Source organism: Sphaeramia orbicularis, chromosome 10, assembly GCF_902148855.1.
Source record: "Sphaeramia orbicularis chromosome 10, fSphaOr1.1, whole genome shotgun sequence".
Lineage (NCBI taxonomy): Eukaryota > Metazoa > Chordata > Actinopteri > Kurtiformes > Apogonidae > Sphaeramia > Sphaeramia orbicularis.
This window is the reverse complement of record NC_043966.1, coordinates 11,143,646-11,171,102: the sequence shown is the minus strand read 5'-3', so window position 1 is coordinate 11,171,102 and position 27,457 is coordinate 11,143,646. Positions and strand designations below refer to the sequence as shown.

The 27,457-nt window shown below is 38.3% G+C and overlaps 2 protein-coding genes across 2 annotated transcripts; both read left to right on the top strand.

The window, feature by feature from the left end:
* Positions 1-327: 327 nt before the first annotated feature.
* Positions 328-19,490, top strand: gpm6aa (glycoprotein M6Aa). Its single transcript, XM_030146257.1, has 7 exons — positions 328-734; positions 12,670-12,862; positions 13,197-13,353; positions 14,504-14,657; positions 15,143-15,219; positions 15,504-15,569; positions 17,411-19,490. Exons 1-7 carry the CDS (start codon positions 698-700, stop codon positions 17,561-17,563), a joined length of 837 nt encoding a protein of 278 aa, XP_030002117.1. The 5' UTR covers positions 328-697; the 3' UTR covers positions 17,564-19,490.
* Positions 19,491-20,541: 1,051 nt separating this feature from the next.
* On the top strand, positions 20,542-27,011 carry lrit3a (info leucine-rich repeat, immunoglobulin-like and transmembrane domains 3a). The gene is made up of 4 exons (XM_030146255.1): positions 20,542-20,853; positions 22,156-22,622; positions 24,765-25,070; positions 25,259-27,011. Exons 1-4 carry the CDS (start codon positions 20,738-20,740, stop codon positions 26,233-26,235), a joined length of 1,866 nt encoding a protein of 621 aa, XP_030002115.1. The 5' UTR covers positions 20,542-20,737; the 3' UTR covers positions 26,236-27,011.
* The last annotated feature ends 446 nt before the right edge of the window (positions 27,012-27,457 follow it).

Genomic DNA, 27,457 nt, shown 5'->3' with positions numbered 1-27,457 from the left:
ATCTGTATGACTAACAAGATTAGGAGAATCCCATTTTGAAATCAGATGTTCCCCCCTCCCTTATTTAAGGAGAGGTTGAGTTAATGCAGTAGAGCCGCTGCCGCGGGGGGAGACGGACTTAACCATTTTTTCTGAGAGCTAGGGGGGTTTAGGGTGGGCCTGAAAAACAACATTGACCATCACACCTGAACTCCCCTCTTTCAAAACACACAATCAGAAGGTCTACATGCACTGTTCAGCCCTGCTGCAGTGCTGCATCCAGCTTTAAAGGCACATTTGTCACACACCTGCCTTTTAAGCTTCACATCCCCCCCCATAAATGTGCTTTCCTGCCTGCCATAGAGACCACCCTCGGCTCCATACAGCCCCCCTACTCCCCCTCCATCCTCCTCCTCCCTCCCTCGCTCCTCCACCAGGGACCAAGGAGGTTTTCAGCACTTGCCACAGCAGCTCACAATGGACAGTACCACAAAGACTCAGTGATCCCTCACATCGCCCGGACGCTTGACAGAAACCACAGCTGACAGGCAATCTCAGCGTTCACTAGGGATATCTAGGGAGAGTGGAATAGTGAGTTTTAGAGGAAGAAAGAGGAAGTGCATTGTGGACTACGCTTTAAAAGAAATAAGACTGTGACTCTTCCACCCATACGGGCGCATTTTTCATATTTAGTTGCTCTAGAAACAGCAGCAGCACAATGGAAGAAGACATGGATGAGGGGCAGACCCAGAAAGGTAAAAATAAAAAAAGTCTTCCTTTGCATTTCAGACTGTCTAAAGTAAATCTGACAGCAATGTTTTGTCAATGTGTCAGTGGTGCCTCTGCAGCGACAATATCACAAATGTTAGCTTTCCCCTTTGTGAACAGGAGAGCAGCTGTTCGGGGTAATTCCTTTGTCCATTGAGTGGCATTACTCCAATGAAGAGTGTGCGTCTGTAGGTGCTGTTTTGGGTAGTGAGAGGGGTGTGAACTGCAAAGGCTGGACTGGCTTTGTTTGCTTGATAAGGCTTTCATGCTTGTCGTGATCAAATCAAGCCTTTACACTCATTAATCCATCAAGTCTCAGACTGCTTTTTGTGCCTAAATGTCTAGACTGTGTTTGTTGCAGCAATGCACTGCAACATTTCATGTGTATTTGACGCAGAAGCAATGGATTCTTCTGTTTATTTATGAGGGGCAATGCACGACTTGTGCAAATTGTTAGTTATATATCAACTTAATGAGCAGTCCAATAATTTCTGGGCAAGAATGATTCAGTGCTAGGCTGGGGCATGTGGAGTGCAATATTTTGAGATGAACAAGATGCTGTTGTCACATAAGGAGCCCTTCCCAGTCTTTACCTCCTATATTTACTTCATGTGACAGGCATGGCTCCCTCTGTTTGTGTTTGTGCTGCTGCTTTCTCCCCCATCCTCCTCCATGGACCCTATCTCTTCTCGCAGGCACATATGAGCTAAAACAGTTGCCATGGCACTGGCCAAGTGTAGTCATTATCTTTTTTTCTTCTCTTCACCCACTCCTGCTGATGACATTTTGGTACCACTGGAATAGTTCACTTCGTCTAAGGGAGTGGGAGGTAGGCAGACAGAAAGATGTACAGAGGTAGAGTTATACCAAGAGAAATCTTGTAGAAAACACAGTAAGGGAAAATGAGAATGACAGAGTGCAAGAAAGAATGGAAAAAAAGAGCACTGAGAGAATATAACAAGCGCAATTATCTAGAACAGGGGAAGTATAATTGTTGTTTTACATGCTACTTACATGCAGTAACTATGGAGACTGAGTTCCCTGCTGATTAGAAGGACTGACAATACCACCGGAAGATTATTTATGGCTCTGACGTTGCCATAACAATGAATAATAATCTGCATACGCACCAACAAAATTGGTAAAGATTTTGAGTGAGTGCGTCTTGGTCGCCATTACTAGGTGTGTACTCAAGCTTTCCTGTTCAGAAGGCAAAATCTGTCAGCCTTGGCCACTAACACAAATGCTCATCCAACTGAAAGAGGCAGCCATGCAAGCTGTGCATGCATTTCTGTCCATTCATTTGGGTGAAGAGAAGTCTTATAAAGACACCATAATAACTTCATGTGTGCTGATACACTAATAGTGCAAGCTCTACTGCACTATGCTCAGCAGTAAATGTCTTCGCTGGCATCACTATGTGCTGAAAAACATGGAAATAAAAGGGCTAAAGATTTAATTTAATCATGTATTTGGTTGTTTGTTTTCTTCAGAAGCAATGGGCTCAAACCATTTTGGGTTTTCCTCTTTTTCTACGGATGACGTAATTGTTTTCCTAAAGTCACTTGTCAAATTTTGAAAAATGGAGGACCACAAACAGAATATGGAATTTAACAAAAGCTGCAGACTGCTGTAACAGCTTGAAAATAAGCTTTTACAGAAACACAAAAATCAGGATTAACATTTGTTTTTTTAATGCAGTCATCACGGAGCTTTAGTCTACAATCGTGTTTGTTAAAAAATACATCACCAAAACAGATTTTTTTTCTCCTAAAAGATTAAATATACAAAAAAAAAAAACAGGTCCAGCTCTGTGACACGTTGATAAAATAATGTACTGCAGGCTCTGTCCACCGAGCTGACACACCTTTATGAATCACTGCCCACGTGTCACCACCAACACAAGCAACAGGGAGACATTTCCTCCAGTGACACCTCCAATGCTTAAAACTTCAAAGATGCAAGTTTAAGTATTTCTATGGTATTTCTACAATGTGACCTAATCATGAGGAATAGATTTACAGAGCATATGATAGCATTAAGCCTTTCATGCATGAATTATTGAGAAACAGAGACAATCGCACATGTCCAATTGGATTCAGATCATGTGTTGAGTGAGATACACAACTGTATGTCGATGGACTGAATGTAGTTTAATGTTAAGTATCATATTTTGCATAAACATATACATAAAAACAGTGGATTTATGACTGATTTGGCTTATCAGCAGCCACATTAATGACTTGATAATGTATTAAAATAAGAGAGGCAATTAAAGTACTTAAGGTATTGCAGCGCTACACACTACTATTACCACTATTAGTTTGGAATAATTCCGATTCAGATTCCTTTTATTGTCATTAAAACACATTAAAAACATGAAAAAATGAAAAGTGTCTCCAACGACCAGTGTAATAATAAACACTGAACAAATAATCTCAAAGCAGTACCTAAATACATATAATAAGTAAAAGCCAGTTATTGCAAGCGGTTTTAATTGAAGCTTGAATAACTGTACAATATGCATGAAAGGGTTAAAAAAAACTGGAGGAAAAGGCCAACTAAAGGGTCTTTCTACATAATATAATAAGGTACAATGTTCATTTCTTGCTCAACCAAAAAAAGTACATAACAACAGATGTATAAGCTTGACTTTTTAAGATTTTAAAGGCTTTACCTCTGGGTGAAAAATGACACTATCAGTTCTAATTCACCGCACTCAACGAGATCATGACACAATATTTCAGGAAATTTAGCAGTTAACCAAGCATGTAGCAGCATAAAATAGGTTTGGAGGCATTAGCAGGGTCACTGGTCACTTATCTTGGAGGGGATTTGATCTAATGATAAACTGACAGCTTCTCTTCTGGTTACTGAAGACAGATGATTAGAATGACAGCTCTGAATAAAAATTAAAGGCCTCTTGTGAGCTTTTCTCCACTTCCGCAGCTCTGTAGAACCATAATACAGAGTGACAAATAATAAAAACTGGGAGTAATAGAAATAAGAACCTGGCAAAGAAAGCATAAGGAGTCCCAGAGTGGCTTGCAGTAATGTTGGCCCGGGGCGAGGTACTGTCCTTTAAAGATCAAGTCAGAGGTTGCAGAATAACATTATCTGTGACTGTGGGTACTTAACTGAAGACTTCTAGCAGCAAATATAGTCTAAAAACAAAAGCTCTATAATAATTTCTGTCCAATCATCACCGTTTTTAAAAGCCAATAAGGGTCATAAGATAAGATAAGATAAGATAAGACTTTACCGATCCCACCATGGGAAAATTTAACAGTTTACAGCAGCGATATGCAATACATCAGTGCAAAAGAAAGGCACGTAGAAATAAATGTTCTTAAAAGTATAAAATTTAAGATATTTACATATTTACATAGTGATGGCACATATACATGATGTGATATGGGGGTGGTAGAGGGTCACTATGTCATGCAACACTTTCACCTTTAATAGGGAAACACATCTAGGTTTACGTGAGGTTTTTATTGTCAGTGTTGTTACCTTTACAGTCTGATAAAATTATATGAAAGCAATGCAAGCCCTTCATCCAAACAAAAACCACAAGTAAAAGGCTACTATCACCATGGAAGGGTATATGTAAGTGTCAATGAGTGCACTCTGAGCACTTTAACGCCCTTCTGTCATCTCCCTCTTCTGAGGCTGCAAATCTGAGATTATGAGTCAGATGCACCAGGTGGGCGCCGCTCACTTCAGCTGCTAGCCAAATGTAACAGCGCACACCATGTACCAAAGGGGCCATCAGCAACAGGAAGCCGACCAACGCCGCACGGTTCAACAAGCAGGTTTCCGCTAACCTGAGCACAGGCCTGAAGTTATTGAATTTTTACAGGCGTTCTCAGTCCAGAGGATAAGTAATGCTGTTAAAAATAAACCAAGAAAAAGTTGACACTGGTTTTGTTAACTGCTGCTGCTGAACGGAAAAACTGAGTAAGGCACACCTGTTAGCGTTTCCTGAGCCAAGAAGCTACTCTGCAAGGCATCGCTTACCCTTCTGTTTGATCAGTTAGATCATGGTACTAACTTGGCAGGCGAGTCTTATTGACATTTTCTGTCAATCTACTTGAGAACACAACGAGACACTTGTCAGCTATTTGCATTTTTGTTGTTTTTTCATTTCTTCATGCAGATACTTGAGGTTTGAATACACAGTTTCCATATTAAATGTCAAATCTGCATGAATTCACAAAGAAAAAAACATATGAATACATATTTTGCTGCGGGTAATGGACCTGAACACCAAGAACCAAATATGAGCTTGAATGAACAGTGTTTTTTCATACAATGATTTGATTACATTTTAAATAGTAACATATCCATGTGGGTTTTAATATTTTAATTGGATTATTCTCAAAGAAATTAATTCAATTCAGATTTATTTATACGCCGCTCATTTACAATACATGATTATCTCATGGCACTTCACAAATTCACGTCAAAGACAACACAAACAGACGGATATATATTTTATTTTTGTTCCCTGTGATAACTCCAACGCCCCTTCACAGACTGTTACACTGTGTAGGTTGTGTCATATGAAAACATAAGGACACAATTAGTTTTAGGTTATAGTTCACATCAAAGCCCTCTCAATCTCTGCTTCCCTTTCTTTCTTATTGTTCTGAATTCCAACTAGTCCCAGCCCATTCGATGTTGAGGGAGTTCCGGCAATTGTTTTTATGAAAGTCGTTCCGTCTATTAGTGGGAAACTTCTGAAGATTTTGGTATTGTTCTCACACAAATGACTCCCTAGTAAAGACATGACACAGGGGCTAACAGGTGCTCTAAATCTAATGATACACTGTGAGATGATCCCTAAGATCCTCACTAGATTTTTGCAATGCTGTGTCATAACAATGCAGATTTAATTAATAACTTGGGGATCCACAGGTTCTAGATGTGGTAGTTTTTATACTGTTGTGTATTCGTGCATGCTGCGCCACATTTGTCCAGCAGTCACCGCCAAAGCATTCTGGCCATAGCAACGTGATTGTAGGACTACTGTGATCCAAAATTACTAATATCTCCCAAAATATTAGCCCTATTAACTTGCTGTTTTTGCTAGTTTCTTCCTTAACCAAAAATACATAAGTATGCCAAACTGCAGCAGTCAGCTCTTTCTGGATTTTGTGTGAATCCCCAGACACACACACACACATGCAATCACACAAAGGCCACTTGGTTTTTATAATATAGATAATAATACAAAAATGACAGTGTTTCTAACTTTAAGCCTATATTATACCATATATTACCATCTGTTACTGATGAGGATTAAGGATATTTAAGCTTATTTTACCATGTAAAAGTGCATCAGCCGGATACTTTTAGATGTGCACTGGAACAAAACAAGCCCTTGTTTTGGATTTTGACATTTGACATTTTGCTCCTCAGTTCCTGGAGTGAAATTTGACAAACAAAGGCTCAGCAGTCACGCAGTCATGCTCAGACTTTTCCATCTCTCAGCAAAAAAAATAAAGAGAGGAAATCAGCGGCTGAGCTTTTGGACCTGGCCTGTTAACGTCCTTTTACCCAGAGGGGTTATCTGTGTAATGTGTCTCATTCACTATTGTCCCACTGAATTTGTTGACATACAGTAAGTGGGTCACGGCTCTGAAGTACCCGGCCTATTCTCAGATTTTGCGCTGCGGTTGACATGGCAACTGCACTGGTTGATTAAACATGCGCAGAGGAGATGGGGGTATGCAGGAGCTGAGGAGAGAAAAAAAAAAAGAAAGAAAAAAAAAAACCTGCTTGCTTCAGGGGAAGGGGGACTGCGCATTAAATATAGGGAAGCAACGAGACACGTATACGCCCATTACTCTCACAGACTGACACAGACGCACCATCCCCCCACTGAGACTGCGCTCTCTCTATCTCAAACCAGGCTCAGTGCAACCCCACCCCCATGCAAAACTCTTCTGGAAGCAAGGAACTATTAACTGCTACTTCTGTGCACAGGCTTTTATTGGATATCTTGCCCTGTAGGTGAGGGTCCACATGAATCAGAGATGTGCCTTTTATTATTAAAATAGATTTTTTTTTTCATCTATCTCCGTTATTTAATTTGGTTCATGTCCACACCTCAGATGAGTTACCTTCCTTTGTGATTATCACTGAACCTAAAGCAATATTCATACTTTCTACTTCAAGAAAAATCCATTTTAATTAGGGATGTACAATCAATATTATCCTTCATCATCCTCATTTTTGGACAGTACCATACAAATTACTTCATGCTGCATTTTTGCTGAAAATAGAAAAGTACTGGCAGGGCTAAAAAGTTAGTCATTAATTTTTTATTTTATTTTTTTTTTTTTTAGCAGTTTCAGTGGGGCATTTATCAACACAGAAATCACTAATATTCACAGATCCTGTCAAGATTCAGAAGGATAAGCAAAAGCAGTATACGGCCTATATGGACAAGGAATATTTAATTTGTTAGAGACTTATTAGAGGCAGCAAATCCTACATTAATTGACTTGAGCGGCAAGAGCGTTTTCTTAAAGGATGCCATTTTACTAAAGTATTATTAAAGTAAGTCCTTCATTTCAGCGAGAGTCTTGGTATGTGTGTGTGTGTTATTGTGTGTGTCCCGTTTGCCTGTCGGATATGACACTGACAGATGGAGGAGAAGTGGGAGGTGGGAGGGGCCTTGGGAGGGGGGTCATCCTTTCTCTTTGTATTAGGGGGCCGCCTTCTGTTGATTGGACTGCAATGTTTGGGGTCATGCAGGCTGGGTTTTTTTTGTCACTTAATCAGTGTTTTTGTGAGTGTGTGCTGAGGATAAAATATTTAAAACCCAACAGTCATCTCAAGTCCTGTCTCTTTGTTCTCAGTTAATTCAGACTAATCCTTCTATTGACCAAATGTTCATTTTGGAAAGTGAAATGTATCCAAATAACACTCTGTGGACACTGGCAGAACAGACTACAGCCAGAAAAGTTATAATAGAAGTGTTCATTAGTTTGTTTGTTTTTTTGTTTTTTTTTTGTTTGTTTTTTTTAGGTATTATTAGGAAAGCTTTGACTGAAAAAATGAATGCATCAAAAATTATCATACTGTGCAGTTATTTTATCTTTATACACCATAAACCCTTAGTATTCGGAGAGAAACTACAACAAAGATGAGGCAATTAGCATTCAGTTTCTAATTATTTCAATACAACCTAATTAGGTTCAGTGGGAAGTTAAAGTAGCTAAACTAAAATAGCTTCATGTCATCCACTGCTTGATCGCTTCCAAGTAAAAGGCGGCCGGAAGTTGTTCATTACTGCTTTAAAACCAGCTTAGCCAAAGTCAATTAGTCAATTAAATTCGTGGTGTCAGTGGGTTCCTCATTGGACAAGGAGTCCTGTACCTTCAAGCCAGATCAGTTCAAATACCTGCGACTCCTCATCAAGCGGGGGATCTCTTATTTTCATCACAGGTAATGTTGGGCTAAGCAGAGAGCATGAATAATAAATGTGAGAGGCTTGTGCTCGGCTGCACTGTGCTGCTTCTAAATTATGGATCAAGCATCCAGCAGCTCTCCAAGTCAGTTCGCACCACCACTTGCCACTTTTCACCGGCTCGATCTGGCAGTCAGCTAAGATCAATGTGGAGTTGACGAGGGGAAATAGGAGGAAATGTTGCGTATATGAGGAGTTTCTGTTTAACGCACGTACATAACATTCATCAAAGTGAGAATATAAATCAATATAATTAAATCTCTAAAGCAATTACAGCATTTTTTATACTGAATTCAACAAACACATGCACCTCTACATCCATTTACATTATTCATTCTCACTTCTGTAAGGCTCTGATGTAAGACTTAATATTTAGTAGTAGTTTAAACCACATTCCTGACCTTCCCTCCCCAAAATTAAAAGCAGACAATCAATAAAACATCACTCTTGTGACATCCACTCAGGAAAGCTCCCATCTTACTCTGCAATTTCATCTTGCAAGTGTTTCCATGGTAACAACACCTCCTTAAAACAAAATCATGGCGGACAAAGAGCACCCCCTTCATTTATTACTTGGATTATTTATTTAGTTATAGCTAAAATTACTTGAATTATAACTATTAGCATATGCAGTATTTTGTATTGTATGAAATGACATCTGGTTGGTGGTTTCAGGAGATTTAAAGCACACGTCACATGAAGAAGAGCATGATGCCTGCTCTTACCCATTCATTCTTTGTGCAGAAATGTAAATAATGCAGTGATAATAAACCCTGGTTGAGGACATGGCATACATTATTTATGCTGCTGCTCATCTCTTTCATGTAAAACCCAGGCTCCACACATCTACAGCACCAATGTTAAGCAGCATGTCTCCAAGGTGGGGAAAAGAAAGACAACATGACATCTCTGTAAAAATTTTAGCAGTTTACTCTCCATGTGCTTCAGATGATTAGGGAGAGAATTTCTTTTATACTTCTGGCCTTGAACTGAAACGCAGTTATGCAAAAACAATGTGTATTTTCACATTAAATGAATCAAACAAGCACATTTTAATATACTATATATTAATAATATATGTATAGTACACCTAAGTATCCAGTTTAGCAAAAATAATATCTAAAATAGGTACTTGTTTGCTTCTTCAAAGACAGGCAATGTGATTTTTTTCTCTACTCACTGAGTAGTATTCTGAAGTGCATGTAACTAAAAGTACCTAAAGTAACTAAAAACTGCATGAATGAATGAGTGCAATACACCTGCATGTGATACTGCACTTTTTGTAAAGGATGATTCTTGTGATTACAATAAATGTGCCTCTATCAAAACACACCTTAAGACATAGGATTTCCCTTAGAAATCCTAATTCCTCATGATTTCTGAAAAGACTGAATGTCATAAATAGAAGTACACACCAGATACACTATACATCTTAATGCGTTCCTCTTAGAAAGTAGAATACAAGAATTAATACAGTAAACAAACTTGTTACTAAGACCAAACTGTAATCATAATGGTGAGAAATATGTTAAAATAAATGTTACTAAAGTAGTTGTTCATCAAAAATATTGGTGATAACAAAGGGTTATATTAATTACACCAATGTGTGGTGTTAGAAAATAACACCTTTCAGTACTGGATATTCAACAAAATATTTTCCTTTCCAAAACAGGGCTCAAACATTACAGTACAGTCCTGGTTTAAATGTCTGATTTTAGGATTTTACAACAGTACTATGTAGTTGACAACATTTGTTGGAAAAAGTAAGCAACTTGTTACATTACTTAGTGGGCACAGGTTAATTACACTACTCTGCAGCCTTTTGCCTTTCTAAAGAAACAGTCCTAGTTGCAACAACAACTTCATACAGTATTGTCAAAGTCATATTTTTAAAGCCTAAATTGATGTGAAACAGCCAGGAGGAGCTGTCCAATGGCACAGCGGCAAAAATCCTCCAAAGGTGAGGTGTCCCCTGAATCGGTTGTCCCCCCCCCCCCCCCGGTTGATATCGCACTCCTCTGGGCTGGGGCAGACATCATGTGGAGAAATACCGAAGCAATGATGATACAGGAATGTTTCTCACAGTCACTGCTCTTGTTGTGTGAGGCTAATGCAGTTCGACGTTTAGTGATGGAACAGTATTTCTTAAACAAGTGGGTGCTCGAGTACAGTTCAGGTCAAGAATACGACGTCACACATCACTGTGCAAGAAAATCATTAATATAGACTAAACAAAAAGGAGAAAATGTCACCAAGAACCCTTTCATAATCTCACTTCTTATTAAAGTGATAGAGCTGTTGACCTGTGAGTGTTTGCTGCTCTGAGTAGATGATATTGAATATAGACTGCACTGTCAGCAAACCTTCAAAAGCCAAAAAAAAAAAAAAATTTCAAAAATACAAGCAGACCTTCTACAGGCAGCACAGTCTAGCAATGCATTACATCAGCAAGGATGCAGATAATCTAGGCAAGCCTGGGCATGGGCCAGAGCTGCACCAAGCGTCTGAGAGCTCGGCACAGCCCAACAGGCGGACTAACTACTTTATATTCCAATCAGGTTTGGATCAGAGTCAGAAGCACAGAGTTAAAGAGGAAGACGGATATTGCACGACGCTTGCTTTGTGATACAGGTGAAGATGGCGAGATAGCAATAAAAGAGACGGTACTGAAAACAAGCCTGATGAACACTCCTGAAATCTTTCATCATCTCTACACAATTGACAATAAAAACTGACTGCGCAGTCATTTTACCAAATGGAGGCACAAGAGATAATGCAGATTAATTTTATCCTGGGATATCAATGTGGTATGAGTGATCAAGAGTCATTTCCTGTTTCAGTGAACAAGAAATCCCATCCGGTCTAACATGTCTGGTATTAATGCACAACAAAGCCCATCATACCAACACAGAATTAATGACATTCTTGTGTTTCAAACATGTTCCAAACATGAAACCACCTGGTATTACAAAAATGTCTTCATGAAAATTAAGTTAAAACTACACTGACACTAGTCGCTTTTCCATTGGACATCTGGGCAAAACTTTACTGATATTTACTAAGTGTCGAAAAAACAGAAGTGCGTAATGTCAGTTTTTCCATTAAATCACAAATTCGATGATTTGTTAATTTATTATCGCGAGATGACACGAGAAGTCATTCCATAAACATGGCAGCGAGCGTAAATATGGTGTTGATTTACAGATATATTCATTATTACATATTACACCTCTATCTCGTACTAAATTAAAAAATGATTGGGTTTCCTGGTGTGTCCACACATACCGCGACATGTTTCTTCTTCTTCTTCGCTTGTTGTAACGTACATCAACATCCAGTTTTTTAATTCACCTGACTCTCGTTGCGAAAAAAGGTCTTTCCATTGCAGTTTCGTGTGAAATACCATTTGCACTACGCCCGAAAAACCACCTCTTGCCAGCGCAAAAACTTTTCATCGAAAAATGAGACTTTTGGCGAAATTGTCGTTTTTGCATTAGGTACATTTTTATGTGCAAGTTATATTTGTGCAATTTGAGGGTCAATGGAAAAACGACTACTTTGGCAATATTGTCATAGAAACTCCATCCGGTCTAACATGTCTGGTATTAATGCGTAACAAAGCCCCATCATGCCAACACAACTACACAAAAGAAGTTGAAACTGCCTCTCTTTGGAGTTAATATTCTGCAACAGACTGCAAGACCTTATAAAATCTAGATTTGTTTAGTGGTAGCACAGGAAATAAACTCCACTTCTGTTGTTACGACTCTCAGAAATGGCCGACTAAACACACACAAGCACAAAGTGGTGCACAAAATTGAAAACAAGGCTCATAAATCTAAGCAATTCATACCGACACACAGGCACACACACGAGTATTTACAGACTCAGAGGGTCTTGGTGAGCATTTTGTGTGACAGGAGATTGGAGTCAGAGCCCAGCAGTGATTAGTCACCTCAAGGGCCCCCAGGGAAAAGAAACTGGGCAAGGGAAAATGGGGTTAAAGGTCAGAACTGCTATGTAAAACCTCGGCTGTGCTTTTAGGGCTGAATAAAATGTCAGCCGACGTCACTCTCACAAATACTGACAGAATGAATACAGTGCAATTAAACACAGAAAAAAATGTAAGATCTTGTCGCTGCTTAGATAAATGGAAGTGGTCAACAAAGAGGTGGATGAAAGAACTCATTTACTTAGACGCTAAATGTAGCTGACCTAGAAAGCAAAGGAGTGAATGGACTATATCTCTGTTTAATGCAACATCCTTCCATGAATGGCTGCGTCATAACAGCTTTTTGGTGTCAGCCATGCAAATGCACTCCCAATGTTTCACTAAATTATTCAAAATCCTGGCCAGACAAATACTTCGGACCGTCGTGGATTTTATTTTCTTTGCAGTATTTGTTCACTGACGTACATTTTTATCTCTGTGTGTGTTTCAGGATGCCTTGAATGCTGTATCAAATGCCTGGGTGGTATCCCGTATCCATCTCTTATAGCCACCATCTTGCTCTATGCGGGAGTGGCTCTGTTCTGCGGCTGCGGACATGAGGCGTTATCTGGCACTGTCACCATCCTACAGAACTATTTTGAGGTGGTGCGGAGCCCTGTGGATGCTCTGGACGTCTTCACCATGTGAGTCACTCGAAAGCATGTTTGTTTGTTTATTTCGAATATAACATTAAAACCAAACAAAAGGATTTATATAAAAAGTAAGTCAAGCATTCAAACTTATAATCTCCCGCCCCCATACCCAATCCTTCTACCTACCCTAAATTTCTATGTCAAATCCCTTAAGTAACTCAAAAATCCTACACATAAACTAAATTCTGACTCACTGAACCCTGTTTATAGTTTGATGGTATAGAATCTCCACAACCTACAGTACTAAAGCGAATGACTATTACTGCACATTACATCATATAAAGACTTGTTTCAGGTCTTCAGTGGTTCTATATTTATTCTCTAGGATTGACATTATCAAGTATGTGATCTACGGCATTGCTTCAGCCTTCTTTGTCTATGGCATCCTGCTGATGGTGGAGGGATTCTTTACCAGTGGAGCCATCAAAGATCTTTATGGAGACTTCAAGATTACCACCTGTGGACGCTGTGTCAGTGCTTGGGTAGGTTGGAATACACTATAATGTCTTTCCCTTCTGTGTCTGCTTGCTTGACATTTGCGGCAGTTCTCAAATGAATTTTTGTCTACATTTAACCATCTTTAAGTGGTTTATCACCATTTATTATAATATCTTCTGCATTTTGTGTTTTTTTCAGTGAAAATCAGGTATTTTCCAACATTGTATTTACTAATCATGTAGATGTTCAGAAAAGCTCAGAGTAAAGTTGAGGAATATTATATCAAAAATACAGAAAACTGAATAAAAAGTGACTTTTTCAGCAAAATATATCATGAACTGAACATAAATCAAGTGTCTCCATCCACTGTAACTGATCAAACTGTTACTGGTGAATCAATGTTGTAGAAGATAATAGTGTTTCCACAGCAACTACGGAGCCTCTGAATGTCTAAATAGGTCATATCTGATGACCATGAAAAGATGACAAACTGCATTTTACACCAATTATTTACATGGATGAATCAACAGGGATTAAACAGCTTATATCAGTAGATGATTTTCGTAGATGGTGGGTCTTTATGGGTTCTATTATTTTTACAACTTGATATTGAATGTTTCCCATCAAATTTGTTTTAGTGTCACACTGTAAAACAATATGAAAGCACAAACTGAGTCCTTTTATTACATTACTATAATAATAGGAAAAATCCGTAATCATTTTCATATGGAGCATATTACTGAGCCTGCAGAAATCTTAACAGGATTATTTTTAGAAGTAATTGTTTCACAAATCTGCAACTCCACAGGGAGGCGAAGGAAATGAGCTGGCAATGGTATTTATGGTCACTGGGTTTATTTTATTAATGTCTAATGCTCAAAGAAACATCTGAATCTAAACAAACGTCTTAACTTTGGCCAAAGGCAAAGGCATATTGTAACCTTGGCTCAAAACAGCCCATTTGCCTCTCACAGCACCAATATTTCCTCCCATAATGCCCTGCAGCACAACATTAAACCCTCTGAACCATGTGTTGAAGTTGTCTTTGGCAGACTGTCTCCACACTTCATGTAAAGTGTATAATTTCTTCACAATGACAACCAAAAACATGTACCTGTGAGCAAAAACCAGCTCTCATTTCATTATATCAACCACTCGACACGTAAACCTGTTGCTTTCTGTCTGTTTTTGCAGTTCATCATGCTGACATACATCTTCATGCTGGCTTGGCTCGGAGTGACAGCTTTTACCTCCCTCCCAGTGTTCATATATTTTAACATCTGGAATATTTGCCAAAATGCTACAGTGCTGGAGGGGGCCAGTCTCTGCCTGGACCCACGCCAGTACGGTAAGGACGGACATTCCACATTATTTCACCCCTTACAGATTATATTTCAGTTTTATTGGCATCTACATCTACATGTCATCCACTGCTCATTGACATCTACATTATACTGTCCAAATTGCTGCTTTTATATACACCATAATATATATATCTACCAATTTGCACCTATTTTAACATCGGCAAATTGGTGTTTCTCTTCATATTACTGTCTTGAACATACACATCAGGCCATTAACATTATATATTATTTTTCTAGTTACCACAAGCACTTTCAGTCCATTACCCAGAGGCTTAATATTGCCTCTGTGTCAACAACCATTCATGCTGTCACATTAGAGGCCTATATGTTCCCTTGATGTGACGGAGCGTTAAGTGTGGTTTATAATGATGGGCTAACACTTGAACCTGTTGCCGCTGTCATCTGCAGGCATTATGTTGTAAAGCACTTTGTGGTTTTATACATGCCGTATAAATGTGTCTTATTTTAGGTATTGTGCCAATCGCTGAGGCTAAAACAGTGTGCGCTGGGACGGAAAAGTTCTACAAGATGTGTGAATCCACTGAGGTGAGGGGAATTTTTAGAAAAACAGTGCCAATTGTAGATCATATGATTTGAAAAATTGTCCTTAACATTGAAAAATGAAAACAAAGGTATGTTAAGCATGAGCAAAATCATACAATTTATATATTTTCATGAATTCAAGCTCATAAAACTGAGAGCCTGTGAATTACATTTTATAGTTTTTTGTTTATCGCTTTCAAATAGATAAAAGGTATTCACATGATTATCATAAAAGTTAAGTGATCAGTGATAATGTAACGTAACATGTGCTGTGACTGTTTCTACAGCTGGACATGACATTCCACCTGTTCATCTGTGCCCTCGCTGGGGCAGGAGCTGCAGTTATTGCCATGGTAAGGCTCATAAATAACACAAAACCTGATATTTTCTGTATGCATTAACATTTTTACACTGCATTGAACATTCAAAGACTCAAGAATATTCTGAATATCTATCAGAATCTTGCATCACATACAAAATGGAAAACAGTATTTGTGTTTTAAATGCATTACTATAGCCAGACATGGCTCTTACGGAATGCTGTTTTTTTAATCTGCTGCAGCATCCCTGTCTCTAGATAAGAGACATATTTTGCTCTGTGCTCTGTAAATATTTCTGGAGGGCCAGGCTTTGATTGATTGTGAAAATGAACTCAACAGAGCTGCGTTTTGTTGCGGCTGGTCCATAGATACTGTAGCCTGTGTTTGCCTCTAAGAGAATAGCTGTAATATGGGTGAGGAGGCATTTTGGTGCAGTGAAAAGACAGGGTTTGTCTCCCTCCCTTTTTTGGAGGTGCTGGGCATGTCATGGTGTTGTCATGGAAACAGGGAGAAGAAAGGCTCAGTGTGTTGCAAACATCACTCAGTAATTTGTGAGGAGCCATTTTCTAAGAAACAGAACGTGTTTACTCATCAGGGTTGATGGTGCAAATTACGGCTTCCCTCCACCTAACACATTGTTCATTATTTATTTCACAGCTAAAGGTTGAGAAGATAAATCACAACTCGACACCTTAAATGCCCTAAAGCTTTAAAGTCAGAGTTTTTAGCATCATGATTACAGTCTTTTACAGAAGTGCATTAGACTGGAAACACAGACATTGAAACATATACAACGCCCAAAATACAGACATTTAAGACATTACGACATGTGCTTGTGTTCTGCTTATCTAATAAAACTGTCTTTCCTTATAAAGCAAGACGCTGGGTTACAGTTTCAGTAATTAAAGCACCATATATTCATTAGAAACTCAGCTGCCATGGCAACTCCCATCCACGATTACGTCTAGGATTTTGCTGCCACCTGCTGGATGTTTGACTACCTTTAAAAGGGGTCCACGTAAACAGGCTAATTGATTCATTTACATTCTGTTATTAAGAAGATAAAAAGAACAAAGTCTACAGCATTTCCTATGTTTTTAACATCAATAACTTAAAAACCAAAAATCAATGGTATATCTTGTGCAAATTTAATATTATTTATAGGGGTGAGAATTTCATTGGCCTTCTTGGTTCTATAAAGATTAACATGTCAATGATTCTCAATATATCTCAATGTAACATGTACTTGCTTTTTACATAACTGCACATGACCACAAAACCTAGATTTAATATTTAGCTGAAATGCAATCATAATTTTAGCTTGTGTAGTTATATAATCACAATAGGCAATTAATGTGTCCAGAGACTGATGAGAATTTGACTGGGTTAATGTGTAAAACATTAAAAATGAAAAGTGACTTCATTTTTTTCTTTTTTATATGTTTAAATTCCATGTTTACTTGTTTATTCATCATAAAGAGTACACACCTTGACAAGCCTTTTAGAGACATGTCATAATATTGTCCACGATAACTGCAATATGACTATTTTTCCAATTTGCCCCTCCATAAGTTCCATTAGATGTTTTTTAGTAGTAGTTTAAGTTTGAGCTGAAAAAGTAGACATTTTAGAATGATCACTAATCTGTGCATTTTCCTTTGAATACCAAACAAATAAGCTCAGATCAGAATGGCTTTTTCACCTAATCATGCTGCCTTACAAAAATAAAAAAATATATATATATAAATCCTTTCGGCTGAGCTTCACAGTTAGAGGTGTGAATATTCACCAACCACACAATTCTAGAATGATGCCCACGTACTGTAATGGACATAATACTGTAATAATGTCATATATTCTTCCAAACATTGCAGATTCACTACCTGATGGTGCTCTCGGCCAACTGGGCCTATGTGAAGGACGCCTGCCGGATGCAGAAGTACGAGGACATCAAGTCAAAGGAGGAGCAGGAGCTACATGACATCCACTCCACTCGCTCCAAGGAACGTCTTAACGCCTACACATAAAAAAAAGCGGGAGGCCTGGCCCTGCCACTCCGGCCTCTCCCTCTCTCTCTCTTCTGTCTCTCTATCCGTCTCTCTCTCTACCATCCCCTCCCGAGGGGGGGCGGATGGCGCCTAGGGCCCTCGCCACTGCTGATGTCACTGGTGCGTCATAAGACAACGTGGTCTCGGGGGGGAAAGTCACATAACCCTCCCGGGTCACAAACAGCATTTCAGATGAAAAAGCCCCTTTACCTCTCTCATGGATGGTGTTATAATTATTATGGCAGTCATATTATATATAATACCAGTTGTTTAGTGCTGATAGTAATTCTAGTGTAGTTTGTAGAATCAGACGTAGCAGTAGTATTCAGCTTTATTTTTTACTTATTTGCATATAATTCTTTGTTTTTTTTTTCTTATACATCCTTATTTGATGCTACGTGTCATTTTGCTCTCATGCATAATTTATTTTTGTTGATTTCTGAGGGGGTCAACAGGGGCTTACAAGGGTTTTCAAGCACATTTTTTCATGGTGTGTGTATGGAGATTTCATGTTCAAAACCTATGTACTGTACGTGAACGAGTGGTTAGTTTTGAAAATATGGTGTCTAAAATTTCACAACACAAAAATGAAGCATCATGAGCCTTTTTCATACCAGTATTCCCAGGGATTCAAACCACTTTTACATGAGTAAATTAGTCTGTTTTTATTTAAGGTTACACAGTATCAAGACAACATGATAATAAAAACCAAATCATTAGAATAAAACAAATATTTGCTAGATGTGCCAAGCCTGTTACACAGGAAACGATGACTTTGATAAAGTAAATATCAAAGATGGGATTAGTCAACTAAAGATAAATTATTTTATAATAAACAGCATAACTTTGCCATTTTAAAGTATTTTAAGATTGCGAATGATTCCATCCTTTATTAACCACAAGCCACAAAAGCACATGCAAATATACTTTCATACTCACTTTTTTAATTTCTTAAAAGTGGAACTTTATAATTACTAAAATCCTGTTCTTGCGTAACTCTGCATTGTATATACTGTTATATCAAAACATACCTATATGTTAAGCACTTCAATTTAAGGACAATTCATGTGGAAAAAAGAAGAGAACACTGTGGTTCACTCCACTCTGCATCAATCAGTCTCAACCGTAAAGAAACCCTGACAATAAAAAAGTTTCTGGTATAAAGGCACTCTTTGATGGATTTATCAGATGTGAGAAAAGTGTGTGTCACAGTAATTATGTTTATGAAAGTGACTGTATTGCTTACACATCCTGATGCCATGACTTCAAAGGTGGCCTGTCAGTCCATTACCTGGCAAAATGTATTTTTGTCAGCATTTCTAAACTCTAGTTTCATGCACTTACTTGACCATTTCTGTGCTCTCTTTAGATGTAAGCGCATTGGTGTTCAACTCCAAGTTGGATAACTGTACTGTTAGTAAAGACTGTGAATTTAGATGTTATTTCGTGGCATGGACATGCATTACTATAGTCTTATTGACTCAAAAGTTACTTTATTACACTCCTTTATTTTTACACTTTTGACTGTCTTGCTGGATCAACCCTTTGTTTATATGTGCAGTACTGAACCTCCCATGCTTACCGCGATATGCTACTGATATTAGAGACTGTAGTCTTTGAGTTGTGTCTGTTTAGTTTGTGATGGGCTCTCAACCATGTCTTAAAACTAATACTTGTACCAAGATTGCTTACTCTGTAATGATCCGAAAAAATGCTTTCAGCTTTCTCCTCGTACTAGTCTTTTGTACTTTCACTACGAATGCTTAGTAGCAGGCTTTAAATTTTATCTGTTTTGTACATTCTTGTGCCAACAGCTTAAAGTGGCTTATTTGACCTGTATGATCAAATTTGCTTGCATAAATAAAATTCACTTGTGTACTTGTTAATAAATGCTTGATGTTTCTTGTGTCTTTTTGGTTTTATTATACTTAATAATAACCTGCCAGACTGAACCACCATTTTTGACAAATACATAAAACCAGATAAAGGCAGTGTGTTCTGCTTTAAGATTAAGGATACTGTTATTAAATCGACAATAATTCTTAAAAAGTGAATCACAATGACATTTGTCAGTAGAAGGTACACTCAATAACTATCACATACCACAAGATGTCACCCTTCTCTGGGTAAAAAGTCTGGGTAAAATTAGTTGATGGGTGAAAGTAGGTACAGTACAATAAATGAGTGTATTTGTGCAATTTTATATTTGATTATAAGCGGTTATATTAGTGTTTAAGTATTGTGTAATATTATTACTTACACTCTTAAATGTAGGATTCGCTTAAATGACATTAAGAGTTAAAATCTAAATATCTTATAGAAAAAAAAGGCAACATAAAAGTTGTCCAACAGCATTTCTCCACACATTCAAGACATCCCTTTAAAAATGGGCAGGTACGAAACACTGTATGTACCCATGCTAAACCAAAATATGAAAGGGGTTTGTTACTGTAGACCTGTCATCTGCAGGCCCCCCACCACTAAACCCACTGATTCTCCAAGTTAGGTGATAAATCACATCCAAGATTACACTTTGCACCCTTGTGCCAGACAGAAATCGCTCATATATCTTGCATATGGCCTCCAGCTAAATATTACATTTAACAGATTTCTTGACAGACGGCGTGAACAGGGGGAAAATCCTTAATCCCATATTGTTAAAAATAGAAAAACAATGTTTCCAGTACTACAAAGGATACAAAGGATAGCTGACTGAGTTAGCAGGACTGCTATACTAGTAGCTGAACATTCATAGCAGTGAATAGCAGCAAAATCACAGCAAAGGGGAAGTTTTTTATTAAATGGATTAACAAGGCGTGGCCAGATCACGTGAAGGGAAACCTCTCCAGAAGCAGCCGATTAGCACCATGTCCAAATGACTGGTCCTGCCTTGCTGCCTAGTTTGCATGACCCTGTGAAACCCAAGAAATCCCCCGCTAATCCACCCCCCCCCCCCTCCCCCAAGCTGTCAATCTACCAGGTCACCTGTGCTGTAATTAGATTCTCATGCTGTGTACCGTTGTGGACTTAGAAACCTCTTTTTTTTTCTCCATTTGTTTTAAGTGAAGTTTGATTCTTCGGATTCTCAATGAATACGAAAGTACTTTCTCCTGATCTACCGACGTGAGATTTTGAGGGGCATTCGCTGAAATCATGCATCAACTTCTCTATGTGCATGTATTCCTATGCTGCCTCAGTATGGCTCATCCCTTTTGTCCTTCCCAATGTACCTGTGTCTCCCACGGACGTAACGAAGGAACGGGAATGAGGTAAACTCTACTTTAATGGTTGGAACTCATTAACAGATACATTTGTCAACTTTTGAAAAAAAAAAAAAAAAATTAAAATGTTTGTTATAAACATTGCCCAAATTATGACTGCCTCTTGCCGGTTCAGTTATATTCTCTATGCCTGTGCTTAAAATATAACAAACAACCCCAACAGAAAATTAACCATAACACTTATTCTGAATAGTAATTGGTGTTTTAAGTTATTTTATAGAGCTCATAATAACAACACAACAAAAAGTGAAATAAATACAGGGACTGCATTTAATTAGCAATATTCATGTACAAAATGTAATAATTTTCGCTGTTTGGCTTTAGTTATTCTGTGTTAGGAAATTTTGAAGTGTGAGCCTGTGAATTTGTAGCAAAGAAATGTGAGAAAAGAAATACCCATACATAGTTGAAATTGGAAAAGGGACAATGATAACAAGTGGCTTAAAAATATTTGCTTCCAGTAGTTATTTTATTACATCAAATAAATAAATAAAAAAAGGTATAAGGCCAGTGCTAAAGGGTACACGTCGTGGCCTATAGTACTGGCCTGTATTGATATAACGTACATCCTCTGGCATGGTACCAATCCATTTAACCTGGAGAATGACCTAAATGCCACAAATAATTCATTTAAGATGAACTCCTTATCACTATGGATTATGAATGCTATTGCTATGTTGTGAAATTTGATGAACAGAGAAGGAAAGACAAGCACAAGATAGCAGCAGACAAAGACATTTTTAAACCCCTGTGTAGTCTGTTTAATAGGTTAGGCTAGGAACATTTGTGTGGCTGTAAAAAAAACTTGCATATTACTGTGACAATGTGAAGTAACTGCTTTCTTCAGCCAAATCATGCAAAGGTTACCAAAATCTCTGAGTATATATGAGTGTATTACTTGGTTCTGACTAAGTTTGTATTTATTGCTACAACTGATTACAGACAATACAACATTTGCAGTGGAAATCAAGCCACATGATCAATTACAAAAAAAAATAATCATATAAAAACGAACAGCAAGGCTTTCTCCTCACTGTGTGAGTGAGTGAGAGGGCCTCACCCTGTGGGCTCGGCCCCTAAATATGATGAGTGATGAGCTCTGATCTCTAAATGGACTATAGCCACACAAAACATCCAACGTGACAACATATGGTCTTGATGAACAGATTGATTGATCCCAATGGTGGAAGAACATATAGAAGTGTTGTCATGAACATCTGTACGACAGCTGTGCTTGTGATCAGGCCATAGTACAGGTTTAATGTAATCCAACTGCTATTTCATTCTCAGATCTGTGCTCTGCAATGACCCAGACATGTCTGATATTCCTGTCAACGTCCCAGTGGATACAATCAAACTTCGTGTTGAGAAAACTGCTGTGCGACGGATCCCAACAGAAGCGTTTTACTACCTGGTGGAGCTACGGTACCTGTGGATTACTTACAATTCAATAAGCTCGGTGGATTCTGGAAGTTTTTATAACCTCAAATTACTCCACGAGCTGAGGCTGGATGGAAATTTGATCTCAATGTTTCCGTGGGAGTCTCTGAAGGAGATGCCCAAGCTGAGGACACTGGATCTGCACAACAACAGAATCGCCACGCTTCCCATAGAGGCCATCCCATACCTTCTCAACATTACATACTTGGATTTGTCCAGCAACAAACTGGCCACTCTACCCTCAGAGCTCATGGATATTTGGCCTCCGTTCAATGGAGAACCAGTTATTTCTAATGCTTCTCAAAAAGTTGTGTTAGGTAAGGAAAATGGGCTGTCTCTACAACAGGACAGGATGTTTTTTGGCATCATTTGTAACTGCATTATGAACTTTGTTCAATCACCTGTTAATCAAGACTGACTAGTTCTGGCCGACTCCAACCAGGCCTGATAGTGAGTGTCAGGCTATCATCAAATTAGCTTCATCTAAGTAGCTGTAGAGTTGATACTGAACTGCACATCAACAATTCACTGCCCTAATTAGGTTTTGAATATTCAATAGACTGCATCTAAGCATGGCTTCTAAAACTTAGGTCAAGTAGGAAAAAAAGCAAGAAGAAATTACAGATATTTAAAAGATATTTGGTAATGAAGTAACCCGTTTACAACTTTATTCCTAAGAAACAGGCTGAGACAAAGAGTTACCAAACCAAAAATTAATCGATTGAAAAACGCTGTCTTTTACAGGGCCTCCAGTCTATAGACTAAATTACCTTCATACATCAAACACACTAAAACTGTACATTCATTCAAAAAAAACACAAAAACAGGAACTACTTCAGGAAATACAGTAATGCAAATGATTGTTTTGACTCTCGCAATCTTAGTTGCTGCAAAGGTAAAACTTTAAATATTTTAATGTTCATGTGTTAAGATGAAGCTTTCAAGTTCCTGGTGATAACAATGAATTGTAAATTTGTTTTTATTAATGTATGTACTTTGTAACTGTATTTGTATTTTAACAAACCCCAGGAAGAGTAGCAACCACTACAGTGGAAGCTAATGGGGAAAGACACCCCATAGGAAGTTCAACAATTACACCAAATCATTGCAGAGTTGGTTAGAAAATCAGGCGTCAAAAGTCAAATAGGAAGTGATCTCAAACAAGTGTTATACTTGTGCACATATATATTTATTTTGTCATTAACAGTTTTTGTCTTGCCAATAAATGTCTTTTGGATTTAGTTTGACTTAAATGTAACTATGACAGTTGAAATTATATCAGGACATATTTCCCAATTTCTGAAATTATGTTCCATAAATCCAACTGCAACATGTTTTGTTGGATGTATTTTGACTTGCATGTTACTTGATATAACGATGACTCATTCTCTTTTCCTTTACATCCCACTGGTCTAAAATAGATTATGCTAAACAGGTGTTCCCTCAGCACCACACAGTGGAAGGGATACCGTCAATAAGCTGTAAAGTGACAAACTAGCTTATCTGCAAGAGGTGGCTGTGTTTACTGGTGTACCTGATGGAGAGACTGGATTATGATAAAGGGGGGAAATGCATCTTAAGTATTACCATAAAACCTTTTACTATTAATTATATGTAATGTACATCAACTCTGTTACATAATATTTCAAATACTGAACCAGGTAAATTAATAAATTCAATTTAAAATACCATTTGTACTAAATAATCAACAATTTCCTTAGCAACTTTATTATCGGTTTATAACATCTGTATTAAATCAATAATATTTATTTAATATTTACCTTTAAAAAGTGAACACAGCAATCATTGCATGTTAAAGGTGCATGTTGAAGTCAACTCAAAAACTGTGTTGCCTCAAACTGGAGGCCACAACCAGCTTAGGTGCTTTGCTGTGGTAAGACAAACTAATCTGGTTAAAGGGCTTTAATATGAACTCGTCCATGTGCTTCTCCATTGTGTATAGCAGGTGTACAGAGCTTACAGCAACTTGCAACAGAGTGTAAAAGTAAATGATGGTCTCATTTACACTGCGCTCAGTATACCCTGGTTCTACTTTATGAGAAATACGGCCAATTTCAAAGTCAAGTGGGACTCAAATTCAACGTTTAGGCCAGGGGTATTCAAATGCGGTCCTCGAGGGCCAGTATCCTGCATGTTTTAGATATTTCCCTCTTCCAGCACACCTAGAAGCCATTACATCATTATCAGGCTTCTGCAGAGCATGATGATGAGCTGATCATTAATTGAACCAGGTGTGCTGGAAGAGGGAAATATCTAAAACATGCAGGATACTGGCCCTCGAGGACTGGATTTGAATACCCCTGGTTTAAGCACTGCCTTGCATTTATTTCAGACCATTTGTGATGATGAATACTTGAATATTTAAAGGGGTGGTGGATATAAGGTAATTATAAGGTAATTACATCAGTAATCATAAATTGTCTCCTTTTTGTCACCAGGCCTTCAAGATAATCCCTGGTTCTGTGACTGTAAAATCTCCAAACTGATTGAGCTCTCCAAAATGACTGGCACACCAGTGGTTTTGATGGATCTATTTCTGACCTGCAGTGCACCAGAGAATCTAGCTGGTGTTCTTTTTCAACGTGCAGAACTGGAAAATTGTGTAAAACCTTCAGTCATGACTTCTGCGACCAAGATTACATCTCCTTTAGGCAGTAATGTTCTCTTGAGATGTGATGCAACAGGGTTTCCAACACCAAATCTATCCTGGGTCAAAACTGACGGTTCACTTGTCAACAACACAGGTATAGCACACACTGTCAAAATCTCTAATTATTTAAATGTACAGTAGAACTGAGACATTTACCAGCCCTCAGTATAGTTTGTAGAGTCCCATATTCTGGTAGACTGATCTAATTATAAACTGTTGATGAAAAAGCTTAAAACCGTGTATGCCTTGACCAATTCTGATTGTGTTTATTCCACTCTTTAGTTCAAGAATCTCCTGGAGAGGGCATTAGATGGTCCATCATGAGCTTGCATGGAATACTGTACAAAGATGCTGGGGACTACAGCTGCAAGGCCAAAAATGTTGCGGGGAGAGCAGAAGCCACAATTTCTCTCTCAGTTGCGGGCACCTTCAGTACCACCATCGCTCCAGTAAGGCCTAGCATTGGAACAGGACCAACCAGTCAAGAAACAACACTCATCCCCTTAGCAGATGTTTCAAATCCGCCCTCTGTTGCGTCTACAATCCTCCCAAGAACACAAACGCCAGTTCCGGTCACCCCCAAGAAACAAAAAACTACACCAAGCAACAGTGTACAGAAAAGCACACCTGCAAAAATTAAGTCCCCAAAGACTGTCAAAGACCTCAAGATTGTAGAGGAAACATCTGACAGTGCGGTGTTGCTTTGGACAACAGATGGACTACCAAATGACGCCCCAGTTACAGTTGTATATTCACCTTATGGTGAAGATGACAGCAAGGAAACAATTGAGACTAATGCAGGCAGTGGCAAAATTCTGCTAGAGGGACTATCACCTGGGAAAAGGTACTCTGTTTGCCTTGTAGCAAAGGGTAGTACAGCTAAAAAAGATCCATGCATCGACTTTGGACAAGTATTGGACAATGAAGAAGATGGTGGACAGAGCCAGCTGTTCATGATCATAAGTGGCATTGCTTGTGCATTAATTTTGCCACTTATTGCATTTCTGATCTACAAGATTCTTGCTTTGTATTGCAAGGGACAACACCCTGCCATTGATGAACAGGAGCTTGAAAAAGAGAGCTACGTTAAGTTTGAGACAATATCAATGAAGCAAAGGACCTTGAACTCTCATCCAACAGAGCTTTGGGCAAGGAGGCCAACTCATGAATCAGAGCGGATGCTACTCTGCTCCAGGTCAAGTATAGACTCCCAAATGACCTATAAGAGTGACAGTTCCCGGTCTGAGTATCTTTGCTGACACCAGGGATCCATGGCCACTGGCCAAATGCCATTCTTTATATGAAATCCTGTTTATTTGCCTTTTATGACACTGATCAACACTAAATTGATATTATTCATGTATTTTTTTCAAAGTGGTTTGATACTGTTCGTAATATATGTGCAGATACAACAAAATGTATCAAGATTTTCTACATCTGTGGCACAATTAGGCAATCATTTGCTGTAATGTAATATTTTCAGCATTTTATATTAACTATGGACTTATAAACATGTATACAATGATATACACAGGTTTAGAAAACATGAAAAGGTTCCAGTGGGTGGTTAAGAAGTGTGAACATTTTGTTAAATTCCTGGCAATTCCTGATCATTGACTGATCTGTTGATATCTAACGATATCTTTATTAATTTCCTTATTTGTTCATGAGCCTTATATTTGATGAAGAGTTTTGAGTGGTTGTGGCTGCAGCACAGCACTTTTGTTGGACTTACAAATAGTCACATATAGTACCTTCCAAAGAGCCTGTTACCGGTGGTGCTCAATGCCAAAAACTGTCAAGAAGTGTCAGATATGATACGTGGTGGTGTCAAAAAAAAAAAAAAGCTCCATCCCATCCCATTAACAACATCATTGTTGCTTCAAGCTGATTGTGGCCTTACTGGACAAGAAAGTACTGTGTAGAATGTGTGACTCGTCTAATAAACATTGCCAGTTTCTATGGATTTATGTATATATTTCTCTATAAATGGAGTTATAGGTTTGTTTTTAATAAACCCAAAAACTGATACATTCCACCTGAGCATTGTACTGTGTTCTCCAACATGCAACAAAATAGAGGTTTTAAAAGTTTTATCTGTGTATGTAATCAAAAACTGTGAAAATTCTTCAGCTGATATGCACCAAAAGCATCCGCCATTACAGAAATGTATTAATTGAAAGAGACTATGGCACATCCATCTCTGGAAAAGCAAAATGTATGCAAGAGTACACATAAGAGGGCCATATTATCTATTATGCATCAAACAACATACTTCAAACTGAATTATCTAAGAAGTTGCTCTTTCTTATATGATGAGCTGTATGAGCCTGCGGCAATAACTAAGCACTAATGTCAGATGCTATTATCATGGCAGCAGTGAGGCTTTCTAATCAGTCAGCTGCTGGTGATAAAGGATAGGCTAAGCTGTAAGTAACAGATAAAAATGAGATGAGGAGACAGAGACAAAGACGGATGATT